General features: G+C 60.0%; 1 protein-coding gene across 3 annotated transcripts; it reads left to right on the top strand.

Moving 5' to 3' along the window:
• The first annotated feature begins 203 nt into the window (after window positions 1–203).
• On the top strand, window positions 204–14,794 carry MAF1 (MAF1 homolog, negative regulator of RNA polymerase III). Of its 3 annotated transcripts, XM_064706849.1 has the most exons (8): window positions 214–517; window positions 1,511–1,661; window positions 4,668–4,796; window positions 6,504–6,648; window positions 11,075–11,196; window positions 12,365–12,484; window positions 13,468–13,584; window positions 13,786–14,794. In XM_064706849.1, the coding sequence occupies exons 2-8, from the start codon at window positions 1,579–1,581 to the stop codon at window positions 13,805–13,807; spliced, it is 738 nt and encodes a 245-aa protein (XP_064562919.1). In that variant the 5' UTR covers window positions 214–517; window positions 1,511–1,578; the 3' UTR covers window positions 13,808–14,794. The 3 variants fall into 3 exon arrangements, with proteins under 3 accessions (XP_064562918.1, XP_064562917.1, XP_064562919.1); XM_064706848.1 differs by lacking the exons at window positions 11,075–11,196; window positions 12,365–12,484; window positions 13,468–13,584; window positions 13,786–14,794 and adding an exon at window positions 10,422–11,057 and having other exon boundaries at window positions 204–517; window positions 1,440–1,661; XM_064706847.1 differs by lacking the exons at window positions 11,075–11,196; window positions 12,365–12,484; window positions 13,468–13,584; window positions 13,786–14,794 and adding an exon at window positions 10,422–10,854 and having other exon boundaries at window positions 209–517.
• Window positions 14,795–16,323: the final 1,529 nt, after the last annotated feature.

The raw sequence follows: 16,323 nt of genomic DNA, 5'->3' as shown, positions 1-16,323 counted from the left end.
GCCGCGCCCTCCCGGCCCCGCCCCGCTGTGATTGACAGGCGCTCCCCCCGTCTTTGTCCGCGCCAGCCAATGGGAGCGCCGAGCGCCCCCGCGGTGGGCGGGGCCGCGGATCTGCGCGGATTGACGTTGGTGTCTACCAATGAAGGGAGGGCCTGGCGATGATTGACGGGTGTTATCGCCAATGGGATCGCGGGCCGCGGGCGCCTCTCGGGCGGGGCGGGCGCGGGCGGGGCGGTGCCGCTGCTGTTGCCGTCCGGTGCCGCAGGAGAAGGTCGCCCGCTCGCTCGCTCGCTCCGGGGGACTCCCAGGATCTCGCTCAGCCGCTCGCACCGTCCCGAGCACTCGGGGACATGTCGAGGTGGGCGGAGGCCCGGTGGGCCGGCGCCAGACGGCGGACGGCGGCCGCGGCACACTCGCCCTCCTCGAGCTTTCCCCGGAGACGCCTCCCTTTACACGCACCGCGAGCCTGAAGGCGCTGCCACGGCGAAGAGGCACCGATAAGGAGCAGGACGCGCCGGTAAGCCCGCTCGGCCCGCCGCCCCTTCCTCTGCGCGCCCAGAAGCCGCACGGACTACAGCTCCCGGCGTGCCCCGCGCCGCCCAGGCGTGGCGTAGCACCGCGCGCAGCCGCGGGGCAGGATGGGAGCAGTAGTCCAGCAATGGCAGGGCTGGGGGGCGTTCGCGCGGGGGATGCCGGGAGCCGTAGTCCGCCAATAGATCGGGGCCGTGCGCTGGCCGGTGCATGCCGGGAGCTGTAGTCCGCCAGTGTAGCTGCCGTGTTCCGCGCGTTGCATGCCGGGAGCTGTAGTCCAGCGCGCGGTGCATGCCGGGATTCCACTTCCTGTGGCGCCGCCCGGGACCGGGGCAGACTTTTCCGCGCCCTTTTCCCGCTTTTTTTTCTCCTTTTTTTCCTCCTTTTTCTCCTTTTTTCTTTCTCTTGTTCTTCCTCCTCCCCCTGTGCTTCTCTCCCCCCGGCTGTCACCGTCTCCCCCTTTGCGGTGCCGCTGGCAGCTCCTCTTGAAGCTCCTCTTCCTCATCCTCCGCTTCCTCTTCCTGCTTCTTTCGTTTTCTCTTTCTTTTGTTCTTTCATTTTTCCCTTTCCCATTTCCATTTATACATTTTCCTTCTTGTCCCCTTTCCCGTTTCTTCAGTTTTTCCCTCTTTCCCCTTTCCTTTTCCCATTTCCACTCCCAGTTTTGCATTTTCCCTTTCCCATTTCTCCATTTCCCTTCTCCCTTTCCTGTTTATGAATTTTCGCCTTTCCTTTTTTGATTTTTCCCCTTTCTCATTCCCATTCTCATTTCTGCATTTTTTTTTCTCTTTTCCCTTTCCCTTTTCCTTTTCTGCATTTTCTTTTTCCCTTTTCCATTCCCATTCCTGCATTTTTCCTGTTTCCCTCTTTTCCCATTCCTGCGTTTTCCCCTCCCTCTCCCTCCCCAGTTCCCCCCGGTGTTCCCATTCCCAGAAATTCACGTTCCCCATTCCCTTCCCCATCTCTCCCCGGGGCTCAGCTGCTGCACCGGGGGAGCTGCCCCGGGAATTTTCCCGGGAATTTCGGGAATTTCCCCGCCCGGGGAGGATGAAGCTGCTGGAGAACTCGAGCTTCGAGGCCATCAACTCCCAGCTCACCGTGGAGACCGGAGACGCCCACATCATCGGCAGGTACGGGGCACGGGATACCACCGGGAATCTGGGAATGCTGGGCCAGGAAACCTGGGAATGCTGGCCCTGGGAATCTGGGAATTCTGGCCTGGGAATCTGGGAATGCTGCCCCCTGAAACCCAGGAATGCTGGCCCTGGGAATCTGGGAATGCAGGCCTGGGAATCTGGGAATGCTGGCCTGGGAATCTGGGAATGCTGCCCTGGAAAAGCTCCAAAAATCTGGGAATTCTGGCCTGGGAATCTGGGAATGCTGCCTCCTGAAACCCAGGAATGCTGGCCCTGGGAATCTGGGAATGCAGGCCTGGGAATCTGGGAATGCTGCCCTGGAAAAGCTCCAGAAATCTGGGAATTCTGGCCTGGGAATCTGGGAATGCTGCCCTGGAAAAGCTCCAGAAATCTGGGAATGCTGGCCTGGGAATCTGGGTATTCCATCCCCAGGAATCTGGGAATTCTGTCCTTGAGAATCTGGGAATGCTGGCCCTGAGAATCTGGGAATGCTGCCCCCCTGAAACCTGGGAATCTGGGAATGCTGCCCCTGGAAAAGCGCTGGGAATCTGGGAATGCTGCCCTGGGAATCTGGGAATTCTGCCCTGGGAAGCTGGGAATGCTGGCCTTGAGAATCTGGGAATTCTGTCCTGGGAACACTGGGAATGCTGTCCCTAGAAAAGCTCTGGGAATCTGGAAATTCTGTCCTGGGAAACTGGGAATGCTGCCCTGAGGAATCTGGGAATGCTGCTCTGAGGACCATTCCCGAGAATACTGGGAATCTGGGAATTCTGTCCCTGGAAAAGCTGTGGGAATTCTGTCCCTGGGAATCTGGGAATGCTGCCCCAGGATCACAGGGAACACCAGGAATGCTACCCTGGGAACACCGGGAATGCTACTGCAGGAATCTGGGAATTCTGTCCCCAGGAATCTGGGAACGCTGGCCCTGGAATCTGGGAATGCTGTTCCCGGGGATCTGGGAATTTTGTTCCCGGGAACCTAGGAATTCTGCCCCATGAAACCTGGGAATTCTGTCCTGGGAATCCGGGAATTCTGTCCCCATGAAACCCGGGAACAGCGGGAATGCTGGCCCAGGAATCTGGAAATTCTGTCCTTGGAAAGGCTCTGGGAATCTGGGAATGCTGCCCCCTGAAACCAAGAAATGTGGGAATGCTGCCCTGGGAATCTGGGAATTCTGTCCTTGAGAATCTGGGAATACTACTCCTTTGAAACCCGGGAATCTGGGAATGCTGCCCCTGGAAAAGCTCTGGGAATCTGGAAATTCTGCTCCTTTGAAACCTGGGAATCTGAGAGTGCTGACCCAGGAGTCTGGGAATTCTGCCCTGGGAAAAGCTCTGAGAATCTGGGAATGCTGCTCCAGGAAACCTGGGAATGCTGTTCCTTTGAACCCGGGAATCTGGGAATGCTGGGAGAGCTCCTGCTATTCCAGGGATCCTGGGGCAGCCCCAGATTCTCTGGGAATTCCATCCCAAAATCCCAATATTCCACGGGAAGCCATTCCCTGTTTCCCATCCTTCCAGCCTTTACCCCCAAACTCCTCTGCAGCTCTCCCAGAAAAACCCTGGAAAAGGCTCTGGGATCTCATGGATCCCCCTGGGAGTGATTTTGGGATCTCTGGGATCCCCTGAGTGGGTTTTGGGATCTCTGGGTGGGTTTTTGGGATCTCTGGGTGGGTTTTTGGGATCTCTGGGTGGGTTTTTGGGATCTCTGATGGGTTTTTGGGATCTCTGGGTGGGTTTTTGGGATCTCTGGTTGGGTTTTTGGGATCTCTGGTGGGTTTTTGGGATCTCTGGGTGGGTTTTGGGATCTCTGGGTGGGTTTTGGGATCTCTGGGTGGGTTTCTGGGATCTCTGGGAGGGTTTTTGGGATCTCTGGGTGGGTTTTGGGATCTCTGGGTGGGTTTTTGGGATCTCTGGGTGGGTTTTGGGATCTCTGGGTGGGTTTTTGGGATCTCTGGGTGGGTTTTGGGATCTCTGGGTGGGTTTTGGGATCTCTGGGTGGGTTTCTGGGATCTCTGGGTGGGTTTTGGGATCTCTGATGGGTTTTTGGGATCTCTGGGTGGGTTTTTGAGATCTCTGTGAGGGTTTTTGGGATCTCTGGGTGGGTTTTTGGGATCTCTGGGTGGGTTTTTGGGATCTCTGGGTGGGTTTTTGGGATCTCTGGGTGGGTTTTGGGATCTCTGGGTGGGTTTTTGGGATCTCTGATGGGTTTTTGGGATCTCTGGTGGGTTTTTGGGATTTCTGGGTGGGTTTCTGGGATCTTTGGGATCTCTGGGAGGGTTTCTGGGATCTCTGGGTGGGTTTTATGGGTTCTCTGGTGAGTTTTTGGGATCTCTGGGAGGGTTTATGGGATCTCTGGGTGGGTTTTTTGGATCTCTGGGTGGGTTTGGGATCTCTGGGTGGGTTTTTTGGGATCTCTGGGTGGGTTTTTGGATCTCTGGGTGGGCTTTTGGATCCCTGGGAGGGTTTTTGGGATCTCTGGGTGGGTTTTTGGGTTCTCTGGTGGGTTTTTGGGATCTCTGGTGGGTTTTTGGGATCTCTGGGTGGGTTTTTGGGATCTCTGGTGGGTTTTTGGGATCTCTGGGTGGGTTTTTGGGATCTCTGGGTGGGTTTTTGGGTTCTCTGGTGGGTTTTTGGGATCTCTGGTGGGTTTTTGGGATCTCTGGGTGGGTTTTTGGGATCTCTGGGTGGGTTTTTGGGATCTCTGGGTGGGTTTTTGGGATCTCTTTGTCGGTTTTTGGGATCTCTGGGAGGGTTTCTCGGATCTCTGATGGGTTTTTGGGATCTCTGATGGGTTTCTGGGATCCCCTGGGTGGGTTTTTGGGATCTCTGGGTGGGTTTTTGGGATCTCTGGGTGGGTTTTTGGGTCTCTGGGTGGGTTTTGGGATCTCTGGGTGGGTTTTTGGGATCTCTGGGTGGGTTTTTGGGATCTCTGGGTGGGTTTTTGGGATCTCTGGTGGGTTTCTGGGATCTCTGATGGGTTTCTGGGATCCCCTGGCAGGATCGAGAGCTACTCGTGCAAGCTGGCTGGCATCGACAAGCAGCTCTTCAAGCAGTTCTGCCAGGAGGGGCAGCCCCACGCGCTGGAGGCGCTGAGCCCGCCCCAGAGCTCCGGCCTGAGCCCCGGCAGGTGAGAACTGGGAGCACTGGGAATACTGGGAACACTGGGGCACTGGGAATGCTGGGATTGGGGGCACTGGGAACACTGGGATGGACACTGGGGGCACTGGGAACACTGGGAACCCTGAGCCCGCCCCAGAGCTCCGGCCTGAGCCCCGGCAGGTGAGAACTGGGAATACTGGGATGGGCACTGGGAATGCTGGGAATACTGGGATTGGGGGAACTGGGAGCACTGGGAACACTGTGGGCCCTGAGCCCACCCCAGCCTCCACCCTCAGCCTCAGCAGGTGGGAACTGGGAGCACTGGGAATGCTGGGGTGGGCACTGGGATGGTCACTGAGGGTACTGGGAGCACTGGGAATACTGGGACTAGGGGAACTGGGAACACTGGGAATGCTAGGATTGGGGCAACTGGGAACACTGGCGGCCCTGAGCCCGCCCCTGAGCTCCGGCCTGAGCCCCGGCAGGTGAGAACTGGGAGCACTGGGAATACTGGGAACACTGGGGCACTGGGAATGCTGGGATTGGGGGCACTGGGAACACTGGGAACCCTGAGCCCGCCCCAGAGCTCCGGCCTGAGCCCCGGCAGGTGAGAACTGGGAGCACTGGGAATACTGGGGCACTGGGAATGCTGGGATTGGGGAAACTGGGAACACTGGGAACCCTGAGCCCGCCCCAGAGCTCCGGCCTGAGCCCCGGCAGGTGAGAACTGGGAGCACTGGGAACACTGGGACTGGGGGAACTGGGAGTGCTGGGATTGGGGGAACTGGGAACACTGGGATGTGCACTGGGAACGCTGGGATGGACACTGGGATGGACACTGGGAACGCTGGGATGGACACTGGGAACACTGGGAATGCTGGGGACACTGGGAGCACTGGGATGGGCACTGGGAATGCTGGGATGGACACTGGGGACACTGGGAGCACTGGGATGGGCACTGGGAATGCTGGGATGGACACTGGGATGGACACTGGGAACACTGGGATGTGCACTGGGAATGCTGGGATGGACAGTGGGGACACTGGGATGGACACTGGGATGGGCACTGGGATTGTGTTGTGGGCACTGGGACCAGCCCCAGGATTGGCCCTTGATCTCTGGGATCAGCTCTGGCAGTGACACCGGTGACACTGTGGTGACAGTGGTGACGTTGGTGACACTGTGGTGACACTGTGGTGGTTCAGGTGTCCCTGTGGTGACACTGGTGACACTGTGGTGACATTGGTGACAGTGATGACATTGGTATCCCTGTGGTGACATTGGTGACACTGTGGTGACATTACTGTTGTCCCCAGGCAGTGGGAGGGTCCTCTCAGTGACATCTCGTCCCTGTGGTGTCCCTCTGGTGACACTGGTGACACTGATGCCCCTCTGGTGACACTGGTGACATTGTGGTGACATTGATGACATTGATAACATGGGTATCCCTGTGGTGACACTGTGGTGACACTGGTGTTTCTGTGGTGACACCGATGTCCCTGTGGTGACAGTGTGGTGACATTGGTGACACTGGTGTCCCTGTGGTGACCCTGGTGACCCTGGTGACATTCCTGTCCCCCCAGGCAGGGGGAGGGCCCGCTCAGTGACACGTGCAGCCGCAAGACGCTGTTCTACCTGATCAGTGTCCCTGTGGTGACACTGTGGTGACACTGGTGTCCTTATGGTGACACTGGTGTCCCTGTGGTGACACTGGTGACACTGGTGTCACTCTCAGGCAGGGGGAGGGCCCGCTCAGTGACACGTGCAGCCGCAAGACGCTGTTCTACCTGATCGCCACCCTGAACGAGGCCTTCCGGCCCGACTACGACTTCAGCGCCGCCAAGAGCCACGAGTTCAGCCGCGAGCCCAGCCTGAACTGGGTACGCACTGGGAGGGACTGGGATGGACTGGGAGGGACTGGGATGGACTGGGAGAGCCACGAGTTCAGCCGTGAGCCCAGCCTGAACTGGGTACGCACTGGGAGGGACTGGGATGGGACTGGGATGGGACTGGGAGGGACTGGGAGAGCCACGAGTTCAGCCTTGAGCCCAGCCTGAACTGGGTACGGACTGGGAGGGACTGGGATGGACTGGGAGGGAGTGGGATGGGACTGGGAGGGACTGGGATGGGACTGGGACAGCCACGAGTTCAGCCGCGAGCCCAGCCTGAACTGGGTACGGACTGGGATGGACTGGGAGCACTGGGAGGGACTGGGAGAGCCACCAGTTCAGCCTTGAGCCCAGCCTGAACTGGGTACGCACTGGGAGGGACTGGGATGGGACTGGGATGGACTGGGATGGGACTGGGATGGGACTGGGACAGCCACGAGTTCAGCCGTGAGCCCAGCCTGAACTGGGTACGCACTGGGAGGGACTGGGAGGGACTGGGATGGGACTGGGACGGACTGGGATGGGACTGGGAGGGACTGGGATGGGACTGGGAGGGACTGGGATGGACTGGGAGGGACTGGGAGGGACTGGGAGAGCCGCAAGTTCAGCCTTGAGCCCAGCCTGAACTGGGTACGGACTGGGAGGGACTGGGACGGACTGGGAGGGACTGGGATGGGACTGGGAGAGCCACGAGTTCAGCCACAAGCCCAGCCTGAACTGGGTACGGACTGGGATGGACTGGGATGGGACTGGGACAGCCACGAGTTCAGCCGTGAGCCCAGCCTGAGCTGGGTACGGACTGGGAGGGACTGGGATGGACTGGGATGGGACTGGGATGGACTGGGAGGGACTGGGACGGACTGGGAGAGCCACGAGTTCAGCCTTGAGCCCAGCCTGAACTGGGTATGGACTGGGAGGGACTGGGAGGGAGTGGGAGACCCATGAGTTCAGCCACAAGCCCAGCCTGAACTGGGTACGGACTGGGATGGACTGGGATGGGACTGGGATGGACTGGGAGGGACTGGGATGGACTGGGATGGGACTGGGACAGACTGGGAGGGACTGGGATGGGACTGGGAGGGACTGGGATGGACTGGGATGGGGCTGGGATGGACTGGGATGGGAGTGGGACAGACTGGGAGGGACTGGGAGGGACTGGGATGGGACTGGGAGGGACTGGGATGGGGCTGGGATGGACTGGGATGGGACTGGGAGGGACTGGGATGGGGCTGGGACGGACTGGGAGGGACTGGGATGGACTGGGAGGGACTGCGATGGGGCTGGGACGGACTGGGATGGACTGGGAGGGACTGGGATGGGACTGGGAGGGACTGGGAGGGACTGGGACGGACTGGGAGCACTGGGATGGACTGGGAGAGCCACGAGTTCAGCCACAAGCCCAGCCTGAACTGGATATGGACTGGGAGGGACTGGGATGGGGCTGAGAGGGACTGGGTTGGGATTGGGATGGACTGGGAGGGACTGGGATGGACTGGGAGAGCCACGAGTTCAGCCTTGAGCCCAGCCTGAACTGGGTATGGACTGGGAGGGACTGGGGGGCACTGGGAGGGACTGGGATGGGAGAGCCACAGGTTCACCTGTGAGCCCAGTCTGCACTGGGATGGGACTGGGATGGGACTGGGATGGACTGGGAGAGCCACGAGTTCGCCTGTGAGCCCAGCCTGAACTGGGGATGGACTGGGAGGGACTGGGAGAGCCACGAGTTCAGCCGCGAGCCCAGCCTGAACTGGGTACGCACTGGGATGGACTGGGATGGGGCTGGGGTGGGACTGGGAGGGACTGGGATGGGGCTGGGATGGACTGGGATGGACTGGGAGAGCCGCAAGTTCAGCCGCGAGCCCAGCCTGAACTGGGTACGCACTGGGAGGGACTGGGATGGACTGGGAGGGAGTGGGACAGACTGGGATGGGACTGGGAGCGACTGGGATGGGGCTGGGATGGGGCTGGGGCGGACTGGGATGGGACTGGGAGGGACTGGGAGGGACTGGGAGGGACTGGGATGGGACTGGGAGGGACTGGGATGGGGCTGGGAGGGACTGGGAGGGACTGGGATGGACTGGGAGGGACTGGGAGAGCCACAGGTTCCCTGTGAGCGCAGCCTGAGCTGGGTTCGGAGCATGGAATGGGGTGGGATCACCTGGACTCACCTGGGGGAGCGGGAGCAGGACGGGCTTGGACCAGGAGGAAACCTCAAACTCCAAACTCCACCAGCCTGGCCTTGGGCACGGCCCGGGGTGGGGCAGCTGCAGCTTCTCTGGGAGTCCTTTCCATCCCTTCCCTCCTCCCAGAGGCAGGAATTGCTGATCCATGTCCCCCCATCCTCCACATCCCCCCATCCCCAATCCTGCAGACTGCATTCCCTGTCCCTGGGGGTCACTCTGTGCCCGTGCCCATTCCCCTGGAGCCTTTTCAGGCACGGGAGGCTGCATCCAACCTGGCCTTGGACGCTTCTGGGAGCGAGGAATCCGCAGCCTCTCTGGGCAGCGCGGTCCTGGGCCAGCCCCATTCCTGTGTCCCCCATTCCTGGGCCAGCCCCATTCCTGTGTCCCCCATTCCTGGGCCAGCCCCGTTCCCGTGTCCCCCATTCCTGGGCCAGCCCCATTCCCGTGTCCCCCATTCCTGGGCCAGCCTCGTTCCCGTGTCCCCCATTCCTGGGCCAGCCCCGTTCCCGTGTCCCCATTCCTGGGCCAGCCCCATTCCTGTGTCCCCCATTCCTAGGCCAGCCCCATTCCTGTGTCCCCCATTCCTGGGCCAGCCCCGTTCCCGTGTCCCCCATTCCCAGGCCAGCCCCATTCCCGTGTCCCCCATTCCTGGGCCAGCCCCATTCCCGTGTCCCCCATTCCTGGGCCAGCCCCATTCCCGTGTCCCCCATTCCTGGGCCAGCCCCGTTCCCGTGTCCCCCATTCCTGGGCCAGCCCCATTCCTGTGTCCCCCATTCCTGGGCCAGCCCCATTCCTGTGTCCCCCATTCCTGGGCCAGCCCCATTCCCGTGTCCCCCATTCCTGGGCCAGCCCCATTCCTGTGTCCCCCATTCCTGGGCCAGCCCCATTCGTGTGTCCCCCATTCCTGGGCCAGCCCCATTCCTGTGTCCCCCATTCCTGGGCCAGCCCCATTCCTGTGTCCCTGGTTCCCAGGCCAGCCCCGTTCCCATTCCCATGTCCGTCGTCCCCATTCCCATTCCTGAACCAGCCCCATTCCTGTTCCCATGTCCATCGTCCCCGTTCCCATTCCTGAACCAGCCCCATTCCTGTTCCCATGTTCCACATCCCCGTTCCCATGTCCCCCATTCCTGTTCCTGTGTCCCTGTCCCCATTCCTGTGTCCCTCATTCCCGTTCTCGTGTCCCATGTTCCCTTGTTCCCATGTCCCTCATCCCCCTTCCCATCTCTCATGTCCCTGTTCCTGTGTTCCCGTTCCTGTGTTCCACATCTCTGTTCCCATGTCCTCCATCCCGAGTCCCCATTCCACATCCCTTGTCCCCGATCCCATGTCCCCCTTCCTCATTCCGTGTCCCCTGTCCTCATTCCCGTGTCCCTTGTCCCCATTCCCATGTCCCTTGTCCCCATCCCAGGTGGTGAATGCCATGAACTGCAGCCTCTTCTCGGCCGTGCGCGAGGATTTCATCCCTGTCCCGTGTCCCCTGCTCCCATCCCGTGTCCCCTGTCCCTAATCCCGTGTCCCACATCCCCAGTCTCATGTCCCCTGTCCCCATTCAGTGTCCCCTGTCCCCATTCTGTGTCACAGGTGGTGAATGCCGTGAACTGCAGCCTGTTCTCGGCCGTGCGCGAGGATTTCATCCCCATTCCATGTCCCCTGTCCCCATTCCATGTCCCCTGTCCCCAATCTCATGTCCCCTGTCCCCATTCCCTGTCCCCATTCCATGTCCCCTGTCCCCATTCCGTGTCACAGGTGGTGAATGCTGTGAACTGCAGCCTCTTCTCGGCCGTGTGTGAGGATTTCATCCCTGTTCTATGTCCCCTTTCCCCATTCCATGTCCCCTGTCCCCATTCCCTGTCCCCATTCCATGTCCCCTGTCCCCAATCTCATGTCCCCTGTCCCCATTCCATGTTCCCATTCCATGTCCCCTGTCCCCATTCAATGTCTCCTGTCCCCGTTCTGTGTCACAGGTGGTGAATGCCGTGAACTGCAGCCTGTTCTCGGCCATGTGCGAGGATTTCATCCCCATTCCATGTCCCCTGTCCCCCATTCCATGTCCCCTGTCCCCATTCCATGTCCCCTGTCCCCAATCCCATATCTCTTGTCCCCATTGCAGGTGGTGAATGCCGTGAACTGCAGCCTGTTCTCGGCCGTGCGCGAGGATTTCATCCCCATTCCATGTCCCCTGTCCCCATTCCATGTCCCCTGTCCCCATGCAGTGTCCCTGTTCTGTGTCACAGGTGGTGAATGCCGTGAACTGCAGCCTGTTCTCGGCCGTGCGCGAGGATTTCAAGGCGCTGAAGCCGCTGCTGTGGGACGCGGTGGATGAGGAGATCTGCCTGGCCGAGTGTGACATCTACAGGTACGGCGGCACCTGGGGCCGGCCCTGCCCCATCCCCAGGGATCCTGAGCCTTCCTGAGGGATCCCAGCCCTTCCTGAGGGATCCCAGCCCTTCCTGATGGATCCCAGCCCTTCCTGAGGGATCCCAGCCCTTCCTGATGGATCCCAGCCCTTCCTGAGGGATCCCAGCCCTTCCTGATGGATCCCAGCCCTTCCTGAGGGATCCCAGCCCTTCCTGATGGATCCCAGCCCTTCCTGAGGGATCCCAGCCCTTCCTGAGGGATCCCAGCCCTTCCTGAGGGATCCCAGCCCTTCCTGAGGGATCCCAGCCTTCCTGGGGATCCCAGCCCTTCCTGATGGATCCAGCCCTTCCTGATGGATCCCAGCCCTTCCTGATGGATCCCAGCCCTTCTGATGGATCCAGCCCTTCCTGAGGGATCCAGCCCTTCCTGAGGATCCCAGCCCTTCCTGATGGATCCCAGCCCTTCCTGAGGATCCCAGCCCTTCCTGATGGATCCCAGCCCTTCCTGAGGGATCCCAGCCCTTCTGAGGGATCCCAGCCTTCCTGAGGGATCCCAGTCATTCCTGAGGATCCCACCTTCCTGAGGGATCCCAGCCCTTCCTGATGGATCCCAGCCCTTCCTGATGGATCCCAGCCCTTCCTGAGGGATCCCAGCCCTTCCTGAGGGATCTCAGCCCTGCTGGAGGGATCCAGCCCTGTTCTCAATCCCTGGCCTTTCCCACTTTTCCCAATCCCATGACATTCCTGCTTTCCCCAATCCTGTGACATTCCCACTTTTCCTGTCCCCAATCCCGTGACATTCCCACTTTTCCCAATCCCCGCTTTTCCCGTTCCCATGACATTCCCACTTTTCCTGTTCCCAATCCCGTGACATTCCCACTTTTCCCAATCCCGTGACATTCCCACTTTTCCTGTCTCCAATCCCGTGACATTCCCACTTTTCCTGTCCCCAATCCCGTGACATTCCCACTTTTCCCGTTCCCGTGACATTCCCACTTTTCCGGTTCCTGTGACATTCCCACTTTTCCCAATCCCGTGACATTCCCACTTTTCCCGTTCCCGTGACATTCCCACTTTTCCCGTTCCCATGACATTCCCACTTTTCCCAATCCCGTGACATTCCCACTTTTCCCAATCCCGTGAAATTCCCACTTTTCCGGTTCCCAGCTACAACCCGGACCTGGACTCGGATCCCTTCGGGGAGGACGGCAGCCTCTGGTCCTTCAATTACTTCTTCTACAACAAGAGGCTGAAGAGGATCGTCTTCTTCACCTGCCGCTCCATCAGGTCAGGGCGGCATTCCCGAAATTCCAGGGGCTGTTCCTGAGGAGGAGATTCCCGGAATTCCAGAGAGCATTTCCCAGGGGTATTCCCTGAAATTCCGGGGGTCATTCCCCAGGGGATTCCCTGAAATTCCAGGGGCATTCCCTAGGGGATTCGTGGAATTCCAGGGGCCAATCCCAAGGGTATTCTTCAGAATTCCAGGGGCCTTTCCTAAGGGGATTCCTGGAATTCCAGGGGCCAATCCCAAGGGTATTCTTCAGAATTCCAGGGGCCTTTCCTAAGGGGATTCCTGGAATTCCAGGGGCCAATCCCAAGAGGTGTTCACAGAATTCCAAAGAGCATTCCCAAGGGAATTCCCTGATATTCCGGGGAGCATTCCCTGGGAGATTCCCTGAAATTCTGGGGGCCATTCCCTGGGGGATTCCCTGAATTCCAGAGGGGCATTTCCCTGGGGATTCCCTGAAATTCCAGGGGGCATTCCTGAGGAGATTCCCTGAAATTCTGGGGGGGATTTCCCGAAATTCTGTGGGGCATTCCTGAGGGGATTCCAGGGGCCCTTCCTCAGGGGATTCCCAGAATTCCATGGGATGTTCCCCAGGGGGTTCTCTGGAATTCCTGGGCTCATTCCCGAGGGAATTCCCTGGAATTCTGAGGGCCATTCCCAGAAGGAGTCCATGGTCCATTCTCAAGGGGATTCCCTGCAATTCCCTGTAGGGGGTTCCCCGGAATTCCAGGAGCCATTCCCAAGGGGATTCCTCAGAATTCCAGGGGCCATTCCCGAGGGGATTCCTGGAATTCCAGGGGCCATTCCCAAGGGGATTCCTCAGAATTCCAGGAGCCATTCCCAAGAGGATTCCTGGAATTCCAGGGGCCATTCCCAGGGACATTCCCCAGAATTCCAGGGGCCATTCCCGAGGGGATTCCCTGGAATTCCAGGAGCCATTCCTGAGAGGATTCCCTGGAATTCTGGCCCTTCCCTCCCACAGTGGCTACGCCTACACCCGGCCGGACACCGGCACCGAGCTGGACATGGACCTGGGCGAGGGGGACACCGAGAAGGGCGACAGCGGCGACCCCGAGGGCGGCGCCATCGAGGAGGACAGGTGGGCGGGGCAGGGGGCGTGGCCACAGGTGGGTGGGGCAGGGCATGGCAGGGGGTGTAGCCACAGGTGGGCGGGGCAGGGGGCGTGGTCACAGGTGGGTGTGGCAGGGCAGGGCAGGGGGTGTGGCCATAGGTGGGCAGGGCAGGGGGCGTGGCCACAGGCGAGGCAGGTGACCCTCCCTGTTCCCTGTCCTCGTTGCAGGCTGCAGGTGATGTGCATGTGAGATTCCCGGCGGGATCCGAGACACCGGGAACGGAACCAGCAATGGGACTGGAAATGGACTGGGAACCAAACCAGCACCAGGAACGGGACTGGGAACGGAACCGGGGCTGGGAACAGAACCAGCATTAGGAATGGGACTGGGAACGGAACCAGGAATGGGCCCGGGACTGGGAATGGAACCGGAACTGGGAACGGAACTGGGACTGGGAACGGAACCAGGAATGGGCCCGGGACTGGGAATGGAACCGGAACTGGGAACGGAACTGGGACTGGGAACGGAACCAGGAATGGGCCCAGGAATGGGAACTGGACTGGGAATAGAAGTGGGAATGGAACCAGCACTGAGAACAGAACCAGCACTGAGAACAGAACCAGGACCGGAACTGGGCCTGGGAATGGAACCGGGCCTGGGAACAGAACCAGGACTGGGAAAGGAACTGGGAACGGAACCACGAATGGAACCAGCACTGGGAGTGGCACCAGGAACGGAACCAGAACCAGGAACGGAACCAGGAGCAGAACTGGCACCAGGAAAGGAACCAAGAACAGAACCAGGAATGGAACCAGAAGCAGGAACGGAACCCGAACTGGCCCCAGGAAAGGAACCAGGAACGGAACCAGGACTGGCAACCAGACCAGCATTGGCACCGGGAATGGAGCCAGGAACAGAACCGGGAAAGGACCCGGCCCTGTCCTGGCGCCGCTGGTCCTTCCTGAGCCGTGTCCTCCCTGTCCCGGTGTCACGGTGTCCCCACGTCCCCCCCTGGACACTGGAGCCCCCCAGGAATCCCGGAGCCCCGGAAGCTTCGCTGCACTTTATGGCTCCTGCCCTCGGCTGCACTGATCCCCGTCCCACCTGCCCAGGCTCCTGACGGGCTCCATCCGTCCATGCCGGCCCTGCCCGGGGCAAAACCCCAAACCCCACCCCAGGAACTGCCCCCTGGCCCCCTCCCGAGTCCGTGTGTTTCAAGAGTTTGGCTTTGCTCTGTGTCTGCTCCAGCTCTGCTTTTCCTGCTGGGAGCTCACCTGGGTGAGATCCAGGTGAGCCCCGGGCCTGAGGCTGGCCAGGCCCAGCTGCGCCTCCCTGGGATCTGGGTCTGGATTGGGGGATCTGGGGTATGGATTGGGGATCCCACCTGCACCTCCCTTGGGATCTGGGTCTGGATCAGGGGGATCTGGATCTGGGATCTGGATTGGGGGGATTTGGATCTGGGATCTGGATCTGGGTGGGGATCCCACCTGCACCTCCCTTGGGATCTGGGTCTGGATCAGGGGGATCTGGATCTGGGATGTGGATTGGGGGGAATCTGGATCTGGGATATGGATCTGGGTGGGGATCCCACCTGCACCTCCCTGGGAATCTGGAACTGGGGAGGGTCCCACCTGCACCTCCCTTGGGATCTGGGTCTGATTTAGGGGGATCTGGATCTGGAATATGGATTGGGGATCCCACCTGCACCTCCCTTGGGATCTGGGTCTGGATCAGGGGGATCTGGATCTGGAATATGGATTGGGGATCCCACCTGCACCTCCCTTGGGATCTGGGTCTGATTTAGGGGGATCTGGATCTGGAATATGGATTGGGGATCCCACGTGCACCTCCCCCTGGGATCCAGAGCTGGGATCTCACCTGGGCCAGGTGAGCCCCGTGCCTGAGGCTGGTGGGGCCCAGCTGTGCCTCCCTTGGGATCGGGGATCTGGATCTGGGATCTGGACTGGGGATCCCACCTTCACCTCCCTGGGGATCTGGGTCTGGATCAGGGATATCTGGATCTGAGATACGGATCTCGGGATCCTACCTGCACCTCTCTTGGAATTTGGGTCTGGATCAGGGGGATCTGGATCTGGGATATGGATCTGGGTGGAGATCCCACCTGCACCTCCCTTGGGATCTGGGTCTGGATCAGGGGGATCTGGATCTGGAATATGGATTGGGGATCCCATCTGCACCTCCCTTGGGACCTGGGATACGGATCAGGGGGTCTCACCTGCACCTCCCTTGTGATCCAGAGCAGGGGGATCCAACCTGCACCTCCCTTGGGACCTGAGATCTGGATCAGGGGGTTCCACCTACACCTCCTTTGGGACCTGGATCTGAGGGTCCTGCCTGAGCCCTCTGTGGGAAGCAAATTCTGGTGGAATCCTAGAATAGAGGGGTCCCACCTCCCTTGGGATCTGGATCAGGGGGTTCCACCTACACCTCCTTTGGGACCTGGATCAGGGGGATCCCCCCTACACCTCCTTTGGGACCTGGGATCAGGGGGATCCCCCCTGCACCTCCCTTGAGATCTGGGGGAACCCACCTGCACCTCCCCTGGCATCTGGATCAGGGGGTCCCTCCTGTGCCCTCTGTGGGAAGCGAATTGTGGTGGAATTCTAGGGTAGAGGGGTCTCACCTCCCTTGGGATCTGGGATCTGGATCAGGGGGTCCCTCCTGTGCCTTCCATGTGAAACAAATTCCAGTGGAGTTCTAGAATGGGGGGGGGTCCCATCTCCTTTGGGATCTGGGATCTGGAA

Source organism: Zonotrichia leucophrys, chromosome 2 (assembly GCF_028769735.1).
Source record: "Zonotrichia leucophrys gambelii isolate GWCS_2022_RI chromosome 2, RI_Zleu_2.0, whole genome shotgun sequence".
NCBI lineage: Eukaryota > Metazoa > Chordata > Aves > Passeriformes > Passerellidae > Zonotrichia > Zonotrichia leucophrys.
The sequence above is the reverse complement of the archived record's forward strand: the minus strand, read 5'-3'. Positions and strand labels throughout refer to the sequence as shown.

What these genes read in the sequence shown, in the direction of transcription:
- MAF1 (XM_064706848.1), top strand. Translation starts at nt 1,579, where the DNA reads ATGAAGCTGCTGGAGAACTCGAGCTTCGAGGCCATCAACTCCCAGCTC. An exon ending in GACGCCCACATCATCGGCAG is followed by an intron (nt 1,662 to 4,667) that starts GTACGGGGCACG and finishes ATCCCCTGGCAG; the next exon opens with GATCGAGAGCTACTCGTGCA. An exon ending in TCCGGCCTGAGCCCCGGCAG is followed by an intron (nt 4,797 to 6,503) that starts GTGAGAACTGGG and finishes TGTCACTCTCAG; the next exon opens with GCAGGGGGAGGGCCCGCTCA.